At 36.8% G+C, this 18,692-nt stretch overlaps 2 protein-coding genes across 3 annotated transcripts; one reads left to right on the forward strand and one right to left on the reverse strand.

Moving 5' to 3' along the window:
- Positions 1–213: 213 nt before the first annotated feature.
- On the reverse strand, positions 214–5,704 carry LOC104088504 (protein MODIFIER OF SNC1 11-like). The gene is made up of 6 exons (XM_009593182.4): positions 5,293–5,704; positions 4,259–4,339; positions 4,048–4,173; positions 3,828–3,888; positions 1,535–1,595; positions 214–1,441 (listed from the first exon to the last, which is right to left on the reverse strand). Exons 1-5 carry the CDS (start codon positions 5,574–5,576, stop codon positions 1,554–1,556), a joined length of 594 nt encoding a protein of 197 aa, XP_009591477.1. The 5' UTR covers positions 5,577–5,704; the 3' UTR covers positions 214–1,441; positions 1,535–1,553.
- Positions 5,705–6,600: 896 nt separating this feature from the next.
- On the forward strand, positions 6,601–18,132 carry LOC104088506 (thylakoid membrane protein TERC, chloroplastic). 2 transcript variants are annotated; one of them, XM_009593195.4, is made up of 14 exons: positions 6,601–6,898; positions 6,975–7,058; positions 8,020–8,159; positions 8,259–8,335; positions 9,558–9,645; positions 9,798–9,878; positions 10,013–10,069; positions 14,111–14,192; positions 15,378–15,427; positions 15,663–15,719; positions 15,813–15,891; positions 16,288–16,346; positions 17,707–17,764; positions 17,848–18,132. In XM_009593195.4, the coding sequence occupies exons 1-14, from the start codon at positions 6,739–6,741 to the stop codon at positions 17,937–17,939; spliced, it is 1,164 nt and encodes a 387-aa protein (XP_009591490.1). In that variant the 5' UTR covers positions 6,601–6,738; the 3' UTR covers positions 17,940–18,132. The 2 variants fall into 2 exon arrangements, with proteins under 2 accessions (XP_009591490.1, XP_009591493.1); XM_009593198.4 differs by having other exon boundaries at positions 8,101–8,159.
- The last annotated feature ends 560 nt before the right edge of the window (positions 18,133–18,692 follow it).

Raw genomic sequence — 18,692 nt, forward strand, 5'->3', positions numbered from 1 at the left:
ATATTTTGTCCACAGCAGTATAAGACAGACTAACTCTATAACATAAAAACCTATGATCCTCTGCTTCGACATTTGTTTCTGTTTGACCTCATCAGTAAAAACTTTCAAAAACTTAGCACTAACTCCATTCAAGTCGAAACAATGCAAGAAATTGAGAACGTATAAAAATTAGATGGATTTGAATTCTAAAGAAGAGAAATAAAAAACAGCGGAAAACACAAATGCGCCAATTGGCTATAGGATAAGTTCAACGACTGAACACAACAAAATCAACAGTGTCTTGTACAATTTAAGTGACAATAACAAGAAAAAAGCATAACTAGATTCCTTCACAGGAAATTCTACACCTACTTTTACACAGCATCGACCGCATCCCTACAAGATTTACCTGGGGATACTAGGTAGTTAAACAACACCTGCTTAGTGTCAATCTGTCCGAAATAACCCACATCAAATTGTAAAGCGAAAACTTGGGAAGCTCTTAAACACTGTGAACCTTAGTAAGCAAACAGCTAAATCCAAACAAGAACCACTTTGAAGAAATGTAGATTTGACAACTTGACCATCATATGACAAAGCAATGTAAAATTTTGCAGAAAGTCCAGCAACGTGCAAACAAGTTTCACAATCAAGGTGTCTCTTTTTTTCACTTTTTCCCAAATGACTTTAAAGGCCCAAATCATGTCAGAAGAACCATGAGATGCGCAGATATGCACTAGCAACTAAATAATGCAACAGAGAAAACTAGTCTTACCTTTCTACTGCCTATGGAGAACCCAACAGAGAAATTAATAATAACATGGCCAAACGAAAACCATATGATGCATCAAAGAGAAGTACAAATTATCTTGGATCTTTAAATGCAAGATAAATGTTTATCTGCTAGAAAACTCAAGCTGCACTACATTTCCTACTTCAGCTATAACAGTGATGAAGGCTGAATGAAACAGCAAAACACCCAAGAAGTTGACCTATTGTTCACAAATTAGGCATGTTCAATGACAGTTTCTAACCTTAGGGGACATTTAACATCAAGCTATTCCCAATCTGTTTTGAACCCCTCGGATAAGTCAGAACTAAATGTCTAACACTGGTTGATCCTTGACATGACACAGCCGACAACTTTTTTCTATGTTAAAAGGGTAATACAAACAATATAAAATAATTGCAGATTAATAACTAGAGATTGATGATCAAGTGTCAAATCAAACTCTTCCAAGGATACTTTGGTTGTAGTTTCATCATTTTTAATACTGATCACAGGTCATTTCCGGTAGTTTGACGCCAAGCAGGTGGTTGTCAATTATCCTAGTGTTCCCAGAAACACACGGCCTATTACTTTAAGAAAGAGACTAGAAAAGCTTTTTTGCTGTAAATTCGAAGGTCCGAATTCTATAATCTACTGGGGAACTCAAAAACACTAGAATCCTAGCCCACCAACCTGAAAGAATAAAAAAGAAGTGGTTAAAAGATATCTAAGGAACTGTGGCTCACAGTTAACAAAGCCCAAACCACACCCAACGGCAAGTCTTACTCTTTAACAAAATTAGGAATCATTCAGGTTCCTCTCCAGCTTTGTCCACAGCAACATCATCCTGAATTAAATGTATTCGTAGATTAGGAAAACTCTTCAATTTATACTAGAGCAAAATAGTATTAAATAAAGAGGGGTCTAGAATTTGAAAGCAAATGGGTGCACAATCTGGAAGAGCTGACGGTGACAACCACTCAACATATAAACAAAAAACCTTTAATATACATCTCAAAATAGGAAAAAACAACTATCTAAACCAAAACAAAAGGCAATTATGAAATGTTGCTATTCTAATGTTACATTGTTATCTTTTAACTTAAGAATTATCTAGTTCGCAATTGCTCTTGATGTTCCATCTTTCAAACTCCATCACCCTCTATATTTTTTTTTGGATCATAGACCCTTATATAACAAACTAAACAACCACAGACAGAGTACATAAAAATTCATTGCAACAAAGATAACAAATAAAATTAGCCTGCATGACTAGTGATTGTTGTGATTTCCAAGAATCTTGAGCTCAAATGGCTTACCATACTCTGAAATTAGAGACAAACAGCAACTAACAGGGTAAGGAAAAATAGAATAATTCTGTGGAAACCTATCTTTGGTATTTACAGCTTCTCACTCACAAGTGAATTGTTTAAGTGAAACTAGAAGATCTCAGGTGCACTAATACGGCTCTCAATAGGAGCCTGAGATTTTGGAAGTACAAACCCTCCACTAATTGGTATTTGTAATGGAAGGGTTCCTTTTTAAGAAGTAGATCTCATCTTCATTTCCAGAGAGCGATGAATATGTACTTCCAAAAGCCACCTCATATGTAGAGATAAGTTACTGAAGCTGTTTTTGGATTGCCTAAAATAGACAAACCAAAAATCTACATGACACATGGCAGTGCCGACTAGCATTTCTAATACGCTTGCTTTCCTAGGTATTAATGATGTTCAAGGCTTCAAGATTTGCTTGTCAATTCCACACATCAATCTTGAAGTAAATTTAGTAAAATTGCATTCAACCCTATATTTATAAAGTTAGCTCTACTAAAATGATGTCCCATCTTTCCCAAGAACCATGAGTAGGTCTTTAAACATCATGTTCAATACCACATGTGGAAAATTTTGTCTGCACATGAACTGTTAATTAATCAGTATCTACATCAAACCAGCAAGGGAAAGAAATCTAATACTATCAATCTTTGGGACAATTGGAGGTTGAAATAAAATCTATAGGTGATGGAGAAGGAGAACCTCAAAAGGGCAAAGGCTCCCCGGGGTAACTAATGAACCAACATGCAAAGTACTAAAAGCTTAAACATCCTATGCAAAACTACCACGAGCTATGCATAATTGACGTTCAACATAAACAATATGCACTATCAAAATGACAAAAAGCATATTTAGACAACAAGTCGATATGACATCCACTTTCTATATCCTTCAGTTTCTACATCAATAAAGACAGACCAAAAATTTGCCCAAATTAAAAATCAAAGAAAATACAGTAAAGCTCGGGGACCTTGATAGAAGGAAATTGATTGATGTGCCTTAGCTTCGGTTGAAGTAGAAGGATAATGAATAATCTGACACAGAGACAGCATTATTGCATAACTTCCTATTAGGCAGAAAACAGTCCACCTACAGTTTCCACTTGCAACTGGAAACTCGAGTCACCAAAGGGTGAAAAGTGGGAAGATCACTATTAGCCTTGGTGGAGAGAGGGTTTGGGAGTAGGGTTCACCAAATCCCCAAAAAAGGAGGAGGAGAACCCGCTTGGATTGTTGATGAAAGATAATGATTCTAAAAATGAAAGGCTGAGAAAAAAATCAAAACCAGCTGAAGGAAAGCATCAAAATTCAGCCATCATATAGGAGCTAAAAGAATGAAGAATCGAAAAAGAACATTTAAATTCTTTCATTTAATCTTCATTTTCTTTTTAACCTCTTTTCTAGAGAATGTCATGGAAGAGATTTGGATATAGAAACTAGGATTGTGTTCCTCTTCTTCTCTATTCTAGTGGGAGATCTAAAATATGTTAGGCTTATGTTCCTATTATGTATTTACGAGCTCAGCTCAAGCACACAGGCTAGTGAGAAGAAGTGATGAAGACCAAATAAATAAAAGCTTTCCTCTTTAATTTCTACATTAGAAGGTCACATCCTGTTATCAAAATCACGTGAACACCACATGCAAAATTAAAGTAAAAGCATTCAAATGCATAATGATGATACTTCTCTTTTCTTTTATCTTTTTGGGTCAAACCATATGTGCTGCCTATGTATACAAAAACAAACCTGCTCAATGTTTCCCTTGCCATTTGCTTGTGATTGTGAACCAGACTGGGGTTGTGAAAACCTATTAAAAAACACAGGACTATCAGAATTAAGTCACATATCTGACAGACGGACTTATTTATGGAATCTTATATGCTGCAAACTGATATATGTATGGAAAACAGTGTGCAGACTCCAAAGATGGCATAAAGAGAAAGTGAACAGTTTTCATTTTTAAAACCTGAGAGCCCTAGCTTTCCTTTTATCTTCCTCCACAGGATCAGTCTTCACCGGTGGTGCAAACCTTGTCAACCTGGCCTTCTTCTTAGCTTCCTCTTCAGTTGTGTCAGATTTCACAAGCCCAAACCTGACGAACAACCAAACTTATCAAGAAACTCATAAACAATTTAACTACTACATCTCAGACGGAGAAAATAGGCAGAAACAAAAACCTCTCAGCTCTAGCCTGCCTCTTATGCTCCTCAGATTTCTTTAAAGCATCTGACCCTTGAACTGAGGACCCAGTTCCAAACCTGATACAATAAAGCCAAAAAAACGACTGAAATATAAGACACAGATTTGAGAAATTAAACCAGAAAGTGCAGAACACATGAATGCTATCACTTTTTTTGGTGACAAACTAAGGGATGCCATTAACTTGTCACATATATGTGCATTTCGATTGCAACTGCAACCAGATAGATTTATTTTTGATAACCGAGAAATACCAAAGGCCAGTGGCACAAGGTCCAAAACTCGATGGATAATGGGCCTGGCACTCTACCCTTCTCTACTTAAATACTAGACTTTTGACTATGGCAGTGTTCAAACACGATATGATACTAAACCACACACTTACCACTAAATCAAAACCCTGAGGGCAGCAACCAGATAGATAATTAAACCTCAGAAAATAGTAACCCAATGTCTGCATCTTTTGTGAAGTGTCTTGACGCTCCTAGGATAAAGTTCTAAAAATTGTTTAACAGCTCATCTTATCAATTAAGCATTAAAATGCATCAGAAAATATTGAGTTAAATTGCCAAGCAATTTTCCTCACAACAACCAGATATCTATTACCAACTCATATAACCCACCAATAACCACCACAAATCCACAAAGACATCCAGTTGAACCTAATGGTACTGCCAGGAAATTTCAACAAACGGAGCCAAAATACCAAACAAGAAAACAATTAGGAAAAATAGTTTCCAGCAAGAACAATTGTGTGACATTTGTTCTTGAGAACTTATTTCATACAAAGTACTAAGAGTTTGTAATCATATAATAGTCTTATTATCTAATAAGAATTAAGAAAATGCCGGAATTCACACCAAAAATTTTATCTTTATACTTGCACTCAGAACCAGCCATTCCTTTTGGCACAGAGGTAGCGATATGCTAAACTGAAACAAAAATACTCACAAAATTATGGAATAAGCCTTAAACCCTAATTCATTCAGAAATTTAAGGATAAGTAATTTACCTCTCAGCTCGAGAATTTCGCTTATCTTCTTCGGATAGCTGAACTGGCATACCAAACCGCTCAGCTCGCTTCATCTTCTTCTGAATATCATTACCCTGACAGCTGTCATCTCCGCCCGCCACCGCCGACTTGATTTCCTCCTTGGCATCGGCAGACTGCGGTGATTTTACCGAGTCAGGTGCGGAATCGTGTGGGGATTCGCTTATAGCCGGTGGATTGGGATCTGACGGCTCAGCTAGGGTTTTCATAGGGTTTTCAGGATTTTGCGCTGCCGTTGCGGCCATAGCTGAGGATTGAAAGACAACTTTTGGAAATGGTGAAACCTTCTCACTGAATTGGAAACGACGCGATTGTTTCGGATTTTGGTAGCTGCGATTGCTGGGATTGGTATTCTTATGGCTCGATTTTTTGGGAATATGGAGGACGATATTTTCTGCCTAAACTTCCAAAAACACCCTCAAGCCTTAAACTCCAAAACCTCTCGTGTTGTGTTTTAATTTTTTCCTATAATTTTGTTCCAATAAAAAATCTATGTACAAGGGTTGGACTATTTTATCTTTTGATAAGGAAATTAGCACTTTGATAAATAGTATTGATTTGGTTTTTGTGATTTTTGATTAAGTATATTTAATCAAGTAAGAGTGAAACATAGTAGCATCACTTGTATTTATCAACAATACAAAATCAATACACGATCATATGATAATTTTACTAATATATATTGTATAGCAATATATAAATATCAAACCAAAACTATTTAAAGATAATGCTCAAACATTTTATGTAACAATCGTCAACGCAAATTTATCCTACTATAATTTTTCAAAATGACATATGAGTTATCTATAGCCAAAATGTATTATTGAATAACGCTCTTTATCTCATTTAAAATGGATAAATAGTTCATATTATCTATCTGATATCCTATGTTTAACACAATAAATCAAATGTCTATAAAAATGCATGCATAAATTTGAAAATAATTTCTAATGACTTGTTATATTTGAAGCAGATAAGAATATCTATAAAGATATCTTGTATTTTAATTCATTACAACAATAATAACAAATCAACTATAATCTTGCTGAGTAATGATAGAGTATACGCAAACCTTATTTGATTATTTCTGCCTATCAAGATAGAGATGTATGTATTTTTTTCACTAATCTTCTAATAAAATGTCAAATGTAACCAATGGTACAACATTTGCATTATGCCATAAAATCAATATAAAACTCAATGACTTTTTTTTTTTTGAATTACAATCTCAGTATTGTAATCTAATTTTCTGCATACCCTGTCTATCTTATATCGGTGGACGATCTGGGAATTGTGGTCATTTTCGTACCAAGAAACAAAACTGCGAAACTGCAAAGTTGAGCGGTTCTTGAACCAGAAAACTCCTTTTTCAGATAGTTTCCAACTCCCCATCAAAAGTTTAAAGCCATGAAATTGGCTCCTGCGCTACTCTATAACAACACTACTCAATTCCCTCCTAAGTTCATTTCCAGCTCGTTCAGGATTTCCCCAATCTCTTCGCCTGCTACATACCCAAAATGGGTTCATTTTAAATTAGCTCCTCTTCGCTCTCCACCACCCAATTTAGGTATAATGCTAATGTGTTAATGAATACTATTTTCTTTGACATTGAATTTGGTATTAAAGTTTCTTCTTTTTTGCAGTTGGGTGTAATTGCAAACGAAGATATAGTGTGGCCATTTCCTGCTTGAGAAAATCCGAACAAGGGGAAGAATCATCTACTGCTGGTTAGAATTACTGTACTTGTTGTTTTCTTAAAAAAAATAAAATACAAACTTAATTAAGGGAAACGAAATGATATGAATATGGAAATTCAACTGTTATGCTGATAACCTATCATATGTTGTGCAGTTCTGTTGATGTGGCATTTCCTAACACACTAGTGTAATGTTTATCCACATTCAGTTAGTTTTGCTTAGGGCATGTTGAGTCTCTTTTCTGTTAGTCTGAACCATACACTTCTGTGCCAAAGTTAGTTGAAATGTTATGTACTGTTTTTCATAACGTTTTAAACCATGTCAGCATATTCAGCTCTATAAGAATGTTGGTTATTATATTTAATGTAATCATCCTTGCTTCCATATGGTTGATTTCTATAAACATAACCCACACCTGCCACTCTGCAAAGAAGAAAAAAAGGGGGAACTTAGTTCCAAGTCTCTGTCACCTTTTGATTACCAAAGTAATAAATCCATTTTCACCATCAAGCTCTTTCGAAAGTGAATGTTAGTTATCTATTATATATCTTCCCCACCAATCATTTAATTTGATCTCCATTGGTTAATTTTACCAAAATGGTTTCGGCCCCAGTGCTTAGTTTAAGGGGCAAAGGTTGAAAGGACTAGTGACTTAGGTTACTGGTTTGAGCCCTACGTCATATGAACTAAGCTTGATATTCAGGTGGTGAAGTTTAGAGGGGGCGGGCCCATTATCCCCGAGTTTCAAAGGTTGTGGTTGGTCCTCACAGTTGACCGCAAAGGGATTTCTCGGTCATCAAAAAAGCAAAAAAATTGACAAAAGCTCACCAAAATGGTTTCAACTTACTAAATAGCTAAAATGAAAAGCTGTCGAAAAAGAGATAAATGATGTCCATCTGTCTTGAGAAGCTTTTAAGCATGTTAGAAGGTCATTGATTGTGAATCCTTTTCTGTTCAAATGTAATGTGGCTGGCAAAAATTAATTCTGCAGAGGAGACTTCGTCATCACAGTCACATAATGTTACCAACAATGTTGAAAGGTCTCATAATACATCTGCTGTTGATGAAGCAGAAGAAAGAACGCAAGGGTCTGACAATTATGTATCTTCTGTCAGGACAGTTGCCTTGTGTGTAAGTAATTCCTTGCTATGGTCATAACAACATTTATTCTTTGTCATACTGATCTAAAGCAATCTAAATTGAAGGAAATATAGTGATGGATTTATATAGGTGCTTTCAGCTATGGCATTTGGTGTTGGCGTAGGGTTCACTGATGGAGTTGGCAAGGCATCTGAATTTTTCGCTGGGTAAAGAGTTAAACTACTTTTCTTCTCAAAAAAAAAAAAAAAAAAGAGTCAAACTACTTTTATCAGCACACTGAATATTTAGTGCTTTGCTGTTTAAAGCTGACGTCTAGTGCTGATTGCCACTACAGAATGCAGAGTACTTGAAAATTATTTGTAATGCAAAGTGATAACTAAACTATAATGCTATTTAGAATTGCCACTATAGGTTATCTCCATGATTCAAGTGAGAAGAACTTTAAAAAATTTATGGAGAGTAGAGAATAGGAGAAATAATTTTTGAGAAGGGTGGGGTCTCTTACAACTTCTAAATATACAATACCTTTGCGTATCTTTATTGGATTTTTACTAGGCAATGTGGTAGTGACCAGGTAGAACAATAATCCCTCTGTCCCAATTTATGTGGCGCTTTTTCCATTTTAGCATGTCCCAAAAATAATGTCACCTTTTCCATATTTAGAAACAAATTTAACTTGAAAATTTTCGGTATACCCTTTATGAGATGATTTATAGCCACGCAAATATATAAGGCTTGTTTTAGACCACAAGTTTTAAAGGTCTTCCTTTATTTCTTAAACTCCGTACTAAGTCAAAGGGTGCCACATAAATTTGGACGGAGAGAGTAATTTGACAATGTGTTTCAGTGAGAGAGACTGATGTATTAGGGCTCATCCTAAGAAGTGGAAGTAGGCCAAAGATTCTTTAATTCAAAGTCAAAGATCTCGTGTCTAGGGTATCAAACAGAGCAATGATTTTGTTGATTTGACACCTAGCTAAGGAGTTTGAGAGGTCATTCAGGTGTGTGTGGCCCGGAAGAGCTGATAAGGGGTCAGCCTAGAGCAATGTTCTATCTTGGAGTTATTAACTGTGCCAGGATAGGTTACATGTTTGACTGGGAAAAGCGTAGTTGTATTACCGGTGTCTCGTGTTGCAGTTGGTCAGTAGTGAGAATCTAATCATAGTCCAAGTAAGAAGTACCTTACAGAGGAGAGGACTAAATCCAACCAAAACAATAAAAATTGTTAATGTTTTAGGCTTTTAGCACTGGATTGCCCTGAGGATTGATTGATTTTTGCTCGGGATTGATCTGAGTTGTTTGATTTTTCTCTATTACTCAATCTTACAAAATGTGTTCCCTTTACTAGGTTTACTAATTTTTCCTATCAAGTTCCAGTGTTTTCTAGGCTTGATTCTAGATTTACTGGTTTTAGCTATATATTTTCAGGTATCTGCTGGAGCAGAGTTTGTCGGTGGACAATTTATTTGTATTTGTTCTGATATTCAAATATTTCAAAGTGCCACTTATGTATCAGGTGCTGTGCTTATCTTTTCTGCACTTACTGTCAGCACTCACCACATTGTGTTCATTCTGGACCTACTTTTACTTTATATAAGCCGCGCAATGGTTCTATTTGTCATTTATGAGACCTTGTTCATGATGCAAATCCGCATATTGGGTCTACAGAACCGAGTGCTCTCATATGGAATTGCTGGTGCCATAATCTTCCGATTGTCGATCATACTGCTAGGAACAGCGACCCTGCAGGTTGGCTGCTAATTCTTTTGCAGAAACATGTAACTACACGAACATGCAGAAGTTCCAGCTTCCAAGTATACCCCCCTACCCAGAGAAGTACACATTCAAAACTTTATTTCACGTTTATCTTTCTGTCATTTCAGAAATTTGAGGCAGTTAACCTACTTTTGGCTGGGATTCTTCTATACTCGTCATTCAAGGTGCAATATCTTTTATCTACATTCTCAGGAATTAAATGCCATCTCCGTTAGCTATTTTTCATTGATGCAATGTTTTTAAGAAGATAAAATTATGTTGCATGATCTTTAATTTGCCTTGATGTAGCCATGTTGAACGAGTGCGACATGAATATGGATACTTTATATGGATGTGTCATACTATAACTAGCAAAGTCTTGTACCTGATGCTTATAACACATACCTGATACTTAAAAATATCTATACTGGATATATATTCGTAGTTGAGTCCATGTAACATAGATTTAAATGAGCATGCCCCAAAAGATTAGTACCACACTACCATGGGTAGTGACAATAGATTTTGTATTTCTTCTGCAATGGAACAAAAAGGTAGGCAGTGTTATCAAAGGCGAAAAGCGCAAAAAAGCTCTAGGTTCCGTTGGGGCTTTAAGCGCAAAGCGCAAATAAAGTGTGGGCTTTAATGAAAAAAGGCGCAACGGGAGAAAAAGTAAAAATATGCATAGTAGTCCAAGATAATCATTATAAGCATGAATAACAAATATATGGACAAAGAAAATGAAAAAAAAAAATCATGATAAAGTGAAATATCAATTGTTTAAGGTCGCCTTTTCAGAATTACACTCATTGGCAAGGAAAAGTATGTGTAGAGCTTTGATGCGACACTAAAGCGCCCACAAAGCGAGGCGAAGCACTCAACGTGTTTTGAGCCTTGCTTCAGGGCTTAAGCGCGCTCTAAGCGCGCCTTTGACAGCACTGAAGGTAGGGCAGCATCTGAGACATGCACAAAGCCTTATGGATATCATTCTTGAGGGGTAGGAATGAGGGTGGGGATTAGGAATGGGCAATTAGATACTTATTTTTTACGATCATCACTTTAGGGACGCAAAAAGTCTTCCCTTTGTTCATAACTGTCTTGCTTCAGTAACGCTTATGATGCTCATTTTCTGCAACTGCTATTTCTTGTTTAAATAAACTTGCAATTTGTAAAGGATCCTACATAAGAACATGATGACCACCAATTTATTTGAATTAGCATATTTGTTGCAAAGGATCCATCTGAAAGTCCTACAGAGCGGTGGTTAGGCTGTCTATGTTATATGGGGCTGAGTGTTGGTCAGTTAAGAATTTACATATCCAGAAGATGAAAGTAGCCGAAATGAGGATGTTGAGATGGATGTGCGGGCTTACTAAACTGGATAAGATAAGGAATGAAGATATTCGGGAGAGGGTGGGCGTTGCTCCCGTGGACGACAAGATGCGGGAAGCGAGGCTTAGATGGTTCGGGCACGTGCGGAGGAGAACCATAGATGCCCCGGTTAGGAGGTGCGGGCGGTTGGCTTTGGCAGGCACGAGAAGAGGTAGAGGGCGGCCTAAGAAGTATTGGGGCGAGGTGATCAGGCAGGGAATGGCGCGACTTCATATTTCCGAGGTCATGGCTTATGATAGGAACGTGTGGAGGTTGAGCATTAGGGTTGTAGGCTAGGGGGTTGTAGAGAGTTTTTTCCTCTTTGTACCGAGTAATCTGATAGAGTTTTGTCTATGTCTGTTAGCAGTCTATGTTATGTTCACATTATTTTGTTGTTTTGCATAGTATTGTGTTATTGCATTCCCTTCACTTATTTGGTGTCTCTTAAGACGATATTATTACTTCTCTGGCTTCTTTTGTTGTTACAGATCTTTTATTTTCGTTTCCTTTATGATATTATTGTCTCTTCTGTTGAGCCGAGGGTCTCCCGGAAACATCCTCTCTACCCTTCCGGGGTAGGGGTAAGGTCTGTGTACACTCTACCCTCCCCAGGCCCTACTAGTGGGATTTTACTGGGTGTGTTGTTGTTGTTGTTCTGAAAGTTGCAACGTTTTTATTTTAGTGCTGTTGCAAAAATATAAGGACAGAACTATTTAAATTTGTTGATTTGATGATATAATCCCTTTTGAGGATGTCATATCAACTTTGTCACTGGTATCATCTGGAAGAAGTAACTAAAAGTACATTGCAGTAAAAAGGTGGAAGAGGGAGATTAAATCCTTGCTTCTCAACCAGGACAAATTAGCTTGCTTTGTTGTTTTGAGGACCAACATAGACAGAATCCTCTTACCATCATGTAAACTCCACTTCAATGAATGTGCTTTCTTGTTACAAAATGAAAAAAAAAAAAACAAGAAACTTAGTAATGTGCTATATTGATCTCATAATTGAGAAAATAGAGATGACACTTAAGCCAAGAAGATCTGAAGGTATAGCCACCTTCACATCGTCCGGTACAATTTATTACATTCTAATTTTAGTGGGAGTAATGGTTTCATATGGCCATGAAACTTTGCAGAAATCATTAGTGCTTTCTTTTAGTTGAAAGAGTGTAAGTCAAAACTTATGAAGTACTTGACAAGAATGACAGTGTGCTAGACATATAAGTAGTGTGCTAGATAGTTTGGCAACGCATGTAAAGTCACTCTTACCCCTCACTTTAAAGTAGGAGAAAAAATGGACAGAATAACAACTAACTAGAGAATTTTCCTGGAAAGGAAATAAGGGAAAGATTACTTTCCCTTTAGTTAACGGAGGTGTAGGTGTTACAGCTCCAAGTACATGGCTGCAGAAGTATAATTTGGAAGGAGAACTACTGTGGAAACAGCGTGGAAACAGGTCAACAGTGAGGGCCCAAGGGCTGTTGGTCAGCTAACCTGTCATAGGCTCCTGTGGGATTAGTCTCTGGAAGAATGTAAGGTTTTATGTTGCAAACACCTGCTTCTTGGTGGGGAATAGCAGAAGTTAAGATTCAAGCAAGGTGCCTGGATTGGCCATATTCCTTTGGAAAAGCAGTTCCTAAACTTGTACGGTTTGGTAGTCAACCCTGATGCATCAGTTGCACAACGCTGGGGGAGCAAACTTAAGAGAACTTTTGAGACAGGAAGCATCTGAATTTATGCGAATACTAAAGGATGCTGATATACCAGGAGGAAACATGGGGAGACATCAGAGAGATCGAAAGTACTCTGTCAGATATGGTTATGAAATATTAACTCAATTAACTCAAACATGGGGGCACATGATGCTTGTCTAACTCAATTATATTTACAAAGAAGGGGTATGATAATGTGTAATAGATTTTTCATATGTGAAGGCAGTGAAGGAGAGATAATTCACTTGTTCATACACTGCCAGGCCTTTGGAGCATGTTTTTCAGTCTGTACAATTTAAACAATTGGTTAGGCATTGAAGGAACTAATATGGAGCTGGACTTGAAGGTAGATGGGAAGAGAGGACAGGAAGATATGGTTCACTATCCCAGCCTGCATCTTTTGGGTAATTTGGCAAGAGGGGACTAGAAGATATTTTGAAGGTTTAGCCAATCAAATATAACAAAATTAGATATTCATGTTTGCAAATTTTTTGGCTTTTTGGTGTAAAATGACAGATATTTGATGTTAACGTGCCACTTGAGTTCCTCAGCTCCCTAGACTTTTAAGGAGGGAACCTGAGTTTTTGACTTGTACGTATAAGCACCTTCTTGGTGCTTTTGGTGAAATAAAACTCCGATTATTTATTTTAAAAGATGTAAAAGGCAGAGCCATCTCTCCACTTGCTGCAAATCTAGTAAACAACTTTAACATTTTCTTTACGAGGGATCATCGATTACAACATGTTTTCCAGTAATTTGCTAAAAGGGAATACCAGGAAATGACCATTTAAGAGTTATTACTTAAGTCATGCTATCAATACTGCCAGAATTTTGAATCTGAGCAATCGAGGCTAAAAGTTTGTTGAAAAAAGACTCCTAGATGCCCATAGGAGTTCCCCTGGATGTCTGCATAAAAATACATCTTGGTTTAGTATCAATGACTTTTCTTTTCCATGCCATGTGGAAATGGAATATAAGCTTAGCATAACTGCCGACACCCGTTTCGAATTATCGTAAACTAATAATAAAACCACCTATGAGATACCTAAAGGTGTTCATATATTACTTCTGATCTATATTGTTGTCCCAGAAACATTTTTGCAATTTAAATCATGATACCGATTTTTTTATCTCATCATAGCTGTTCACTGGAGAAGAAGAAGATGCTGATCTATCTGACAATTTCATTGTGAAGACCTGCCAGAAATTCATTCCCATCACATGTAAAATTCTTTCTGCGTCTTTGCATAATGAGGTGCAATACTTGGTTTCTAGTTGGTCTTATATGTGCTCCTGCAAATGACTGCTGGTTTGGTTTTTTCTTATTGTGGTATTAACTTTGTATTGGTTGTTCTGGAATAGTTAAAGTGATCAAGTCCAACTACAACGACAGCTGCTAGTTTGATTTATTCTTGTGACTCTTTTTTTTAAAAAAAATGAATTGGTGATTCTGCAGTCCTCAAATAGATTGACTCCAACAACAACAACTGCATCCTATGGTGGTTTCTCAATCGTAGCTTGTAGTTGAGAGCTTCTTGTAAAGTTTCCACAAAAATCATTAAGTTGTGCATGCTGCAAACGTGGAAATGAGAGCCTTCTCTCTTCTTTCTTTTTTGTTGTCCCCTTTGTAAGATGTGGAGTCTGATTCTGTTTAGGTGCATAATGTGATCATTTACTTACTATTTTCCGTAGACATGTTTTGGGAAATAAGCTATGCTCCTTTTTCGTATTTGATTGTTCTCTTCCCTTCTAGGTTCCAATCAAGGTGGGATTTGATACAAACTGTTTTTTGTAAATAGAACTTAGAGGTTTAGATATATGACATACTCCAGGTTGTTTACTTCGTTCAAAAAAAAAAAAATTCTTAATCAAAGATAATGTTGTTGGACCTTACAAAATAGAGTATCATTTTTGGAGGCATTAAAGTATTGACGGTGAGACAAATTAGTGCCAATGTCTTTTGAAAACTAACTAGAAAACACGTATAGAACAAAGGTACACTTTGAGCATGATTATTTTGTACATACAATTTGACTTCATTAAAAAAAAAAAAACATACAATACGGCACATGCTATAAATCTATTGGGTATCACCAAAATTCACGGTCCACTGTAACTTAAACTCCATATATAGAAAATAATCCTTTTCCTTGCCTCAAATTTGCTTTGATTTAGCAAGCTTATTAGTGCAAGGGTGGGTGGGAACCCATGAATTAGGTTAACTTCCCCCCCCCCCCCCCCCACAAGAGATTAATGTTTTTCGAATTATTCTTTAGGTCATATGATACATGAGTAGTGTTTAGGCCCAAGTTTTCTTAAGATGATGAATCTCTGCTGCTTGTGCAGAAATTTAACCTTTGAGCTTCTGGAATATATGATGATTTTTCAAACTTTTCTTGGTGTTACAGCTGAATATGATGGTAACCGGTTCCTAACTTTGCAGGATGGTGTATGGAAAGTAAGTCAACAGGGAGTAATATTAGCAGTTGAAATTTATCTTTGTCCTGGCATGTCACCTCCCAAATATTCATGCATATATCGGTTTATACCTTTAAATTTCAGATAAATGGTATCCTGTGTCTATTGACCATCTATAAGCACGAAACCCTGTGTACTTGTTATATAGTTCCTTAGTTATAAGAAAAACTTGAAAAGAATATTTTTAGAATAATTGGCTTTAACATTTTGGGCAGGCTACACCTTTACTTCTGACAGTAGCAGTTATTGAACTCAGTGATATTGCATTCGCTGTGAGTTTTCTGTTTCATACTGGATATGACATATCTTCAAGGACTGACATGCATGTTCTTCTGTCCTAACAACACTGTTGTGCTTTTTCTCAGGTTGATTCTATACCAGCAGTTTTTGGTGTCACAAGAGATCCTTTCATAGTTTTCACTTCCAATCTCTTTGCAATTTTGGGTAGACCCTTGATTCTCTGTCTTGCTTCTTGTTTTTATATCAAGAGCTGTAGAAAGAACTAATTACTAATCAAGATGTGATTTCTTTTACCAAATTAGAGTTGGTCTAAACTAACCTTCTCAAAAAAGAGGGGTTGGTCTAAACTAAGTAATATTTGTCATATATTGCTCTGTGCTTTTGTAAATGATCATGTTTTAACGTTCTTTTCATCATATCATATGTACCAAGAACCCATGTGCATGTTGTTGGTAGTTTACGCAGTAATTAAAAGAGATCTCCCACTTTATTGTTCACTCAGATTTAACGAAGATGTAGATCTTCTTATATTATTACCCTTCGCCAAAACATGTTTTCCCCCTATAAACTAGGTGACCAACCTAGCTCTTCTTTATGCAGGATTGAGGTCATTGTACACACTCATTTCTGAAAGTATGGCGGAGTTGGAATACTTACAGGTTAGAATTTACTTGCTTTTATCAGTCTCCGGTTGTTCCATTGCAACAGCCAGTCGTTCCAATCTGGAGCCGGTCATGATTTAAGTTTTAGAGCTCTTGTTCTGCAGATATGAGTCAGTAGCATTAAGACATTAAATAAAACAAGGGATAATGCATAATTACCCCCTTGGGGTTGTCCCACTTTACCAGATGCACCCTTCTATTTTGCGGGGGTCCTATGACCCCCTTATATTTGTTTAAAGTGAAATAAATAACCCCTTTTGAACCCACGTGGCATCTGTCGTGTTAGCACGAAAATCAGGCGCGTAAGAACCCCAAAATAACGCATTTGACCATTTTTTTCATTATTGTTTTCAATTTTTATTTTCCTTTTCTTTTCTTTCTCTCTCTTGTTTTCTTCACCATGCCAGAGAACTATTCACCCATTTCCCTATCTCCACGCTTCACAACACCTTCTCCCCAGTACCTCCCTTCATTTTTCTTTCTCTATTCTTTCATTTCTTTTTCTGTTCTTTTCTCTTTCCTCACCCATCACCTCCTCAACCACTTTTTATTATCTGAAGCACTGACATTTTAAATTTTGATTTTTAGATGTTGATTAGTGTTGATTTGGAGTGGAAGTGGTTGGTTGTCTTTACAGAGGTGGTTTAAGGTCTTTTCTCTCGGGTGTTTTGGTTTGATTGTGTTTAATTGGCGGTATTGATGGATGAAAGGGAAGATTTTCCTGTTGGGGGGTCGCCGGAAATTTTAGGCAGAGGGGTAGCCGGATTTTCTGGCCATTTTCGATTTTTGCTTTTTGCACTTTAGAAATCGCTGCCAAATCACATTTTGTGGAAGGTGGATTATTTTGGAGTGGGCTGAGTGGCTTTCTTTCTTGAAGATGGTGGCTTTTCTTTTCTCCGGTGATAATTTCTATTCAATCGCCGGATTCCTAATTTCTTCCGGTGAAAAAAAGGGATATTAGTCGGGAAGAAGAAAAGAGGTGAACAATAAAAATATCAAAATAAAAAGATATTTAATAAAGAAAATATTGTAAAAACTGAAAAGAAAAGAAAATAAACATAGTATTTTAAAATAATTACATGTCAGAAGATGATTGGTGTGTGCAGTGCACTGCTTCTTCTCAGACTGGTATCGGTTTCAAAGGGTGGAACTTATACCACTTTAAACAAATACAAGGGGGTCACAGGACCCCTGCAAAATAGAAGGGTGCATCTGGTAAAGTGGGATAACCCCAAGGGAGTAATTATGCATTATCCCATAAAACAAATCAAACTAGTCGCTAATCTATTAATGAGGTCTCTAAGGTTCACTTTTTCATGGATGATAATTTTTAACTAAGATTCTCATTTCTGTTCAGCCTTGCATTGGTGTTGTCCTGGGATTCATTGGATTCAAAATGATCCTAGACTTTTTCGGTGAGTTTCTGCAAACACATTTAGCCTTTCCTCTTACGATTCAAATCCAGTAGGATGTCCGACTGATGTCAAAATTCATGCAGGATACCATGTTTCCACAGAGGCTTCTCTAGGCGTTGTAGCTACATGTCTTAGCGCTGGAGTCTTGCTGAGTCTTGCTAAGAAATCTGATTAGAGGGCGTCGAGTAATCAATGTGTTGGTGTCCTCTCTGGGATGCTGATCTTCCTTACGAGGAGGATAAAGGATCCGTGCTGTGTTCTTTATATTCTTTTCTTTCCTTTTTCTCCTTCATTGTTGCCTTGGACATTACATGTATACTAGAGTGCCTTTCTCTGCCAAGTGCCAAAATATTGCCTTTCTCTGCCAAGTGCCAAAATATACTTTCTTTCAGTGATATTAACAAAGTTAAAAAAACGTCAGCCGTTTGACCATAGATTTTGGCTCAAAACTTGGAATAATTTTGAAGATTGTTTATGAAACTGGCCTATTGTTTCAACTTAAAACTTGAAATATAGAATTTGAAGTTTGAAAAAAGATGTTTTAGGAATTTTTCCAAGTTTCCACTCACAAGGGGTTCAACTGTGTTTCCAAGAAGTTTTTTAAGAAGCTATGTGTTGAAGAAATGGCTCTACTGACCAATGTCCTGTTGTCTTTTTCCCTCACATTTTTCAACTTCAACTTTAAATACTAGTACTTATTTTTGCTATCTGAACCAACTCGTGTCCAGACACCTGCTTGTAAAATGCTGGATAAACATTTTCTGAATGGGGTATGAAAGATTGCTATTCAGAGCATCGTTAAGAGTTCTGTCATTTTGGGAGTAGTCAAGATAAGATGACTCTGATCTTCTGGAGCGATTGATACATGTTTTTTGAGAAGGAGAAGAGACCTCATGGAGTCAGCTAAGAGTCAGCTAAGACTAAGGGG

The sequence above is a fragment of the Nicotiana tomentosiformis genome, chromosome 2 (genome assembly GCF_000390325.3).
Source record: "Nicotiana tomentosiformis chromosome 2, ASM39032v3, whole genome shotgun sequence".
In the NCBI taxonomy this organism is placed as follows: domain Eukaryota; kingdom Viridiplantae; phylum Streptophyta; class Magnoliopsida; order Solanales; family Solanaceae; genus Nicotiana; species Nicotiana tomentosiformis.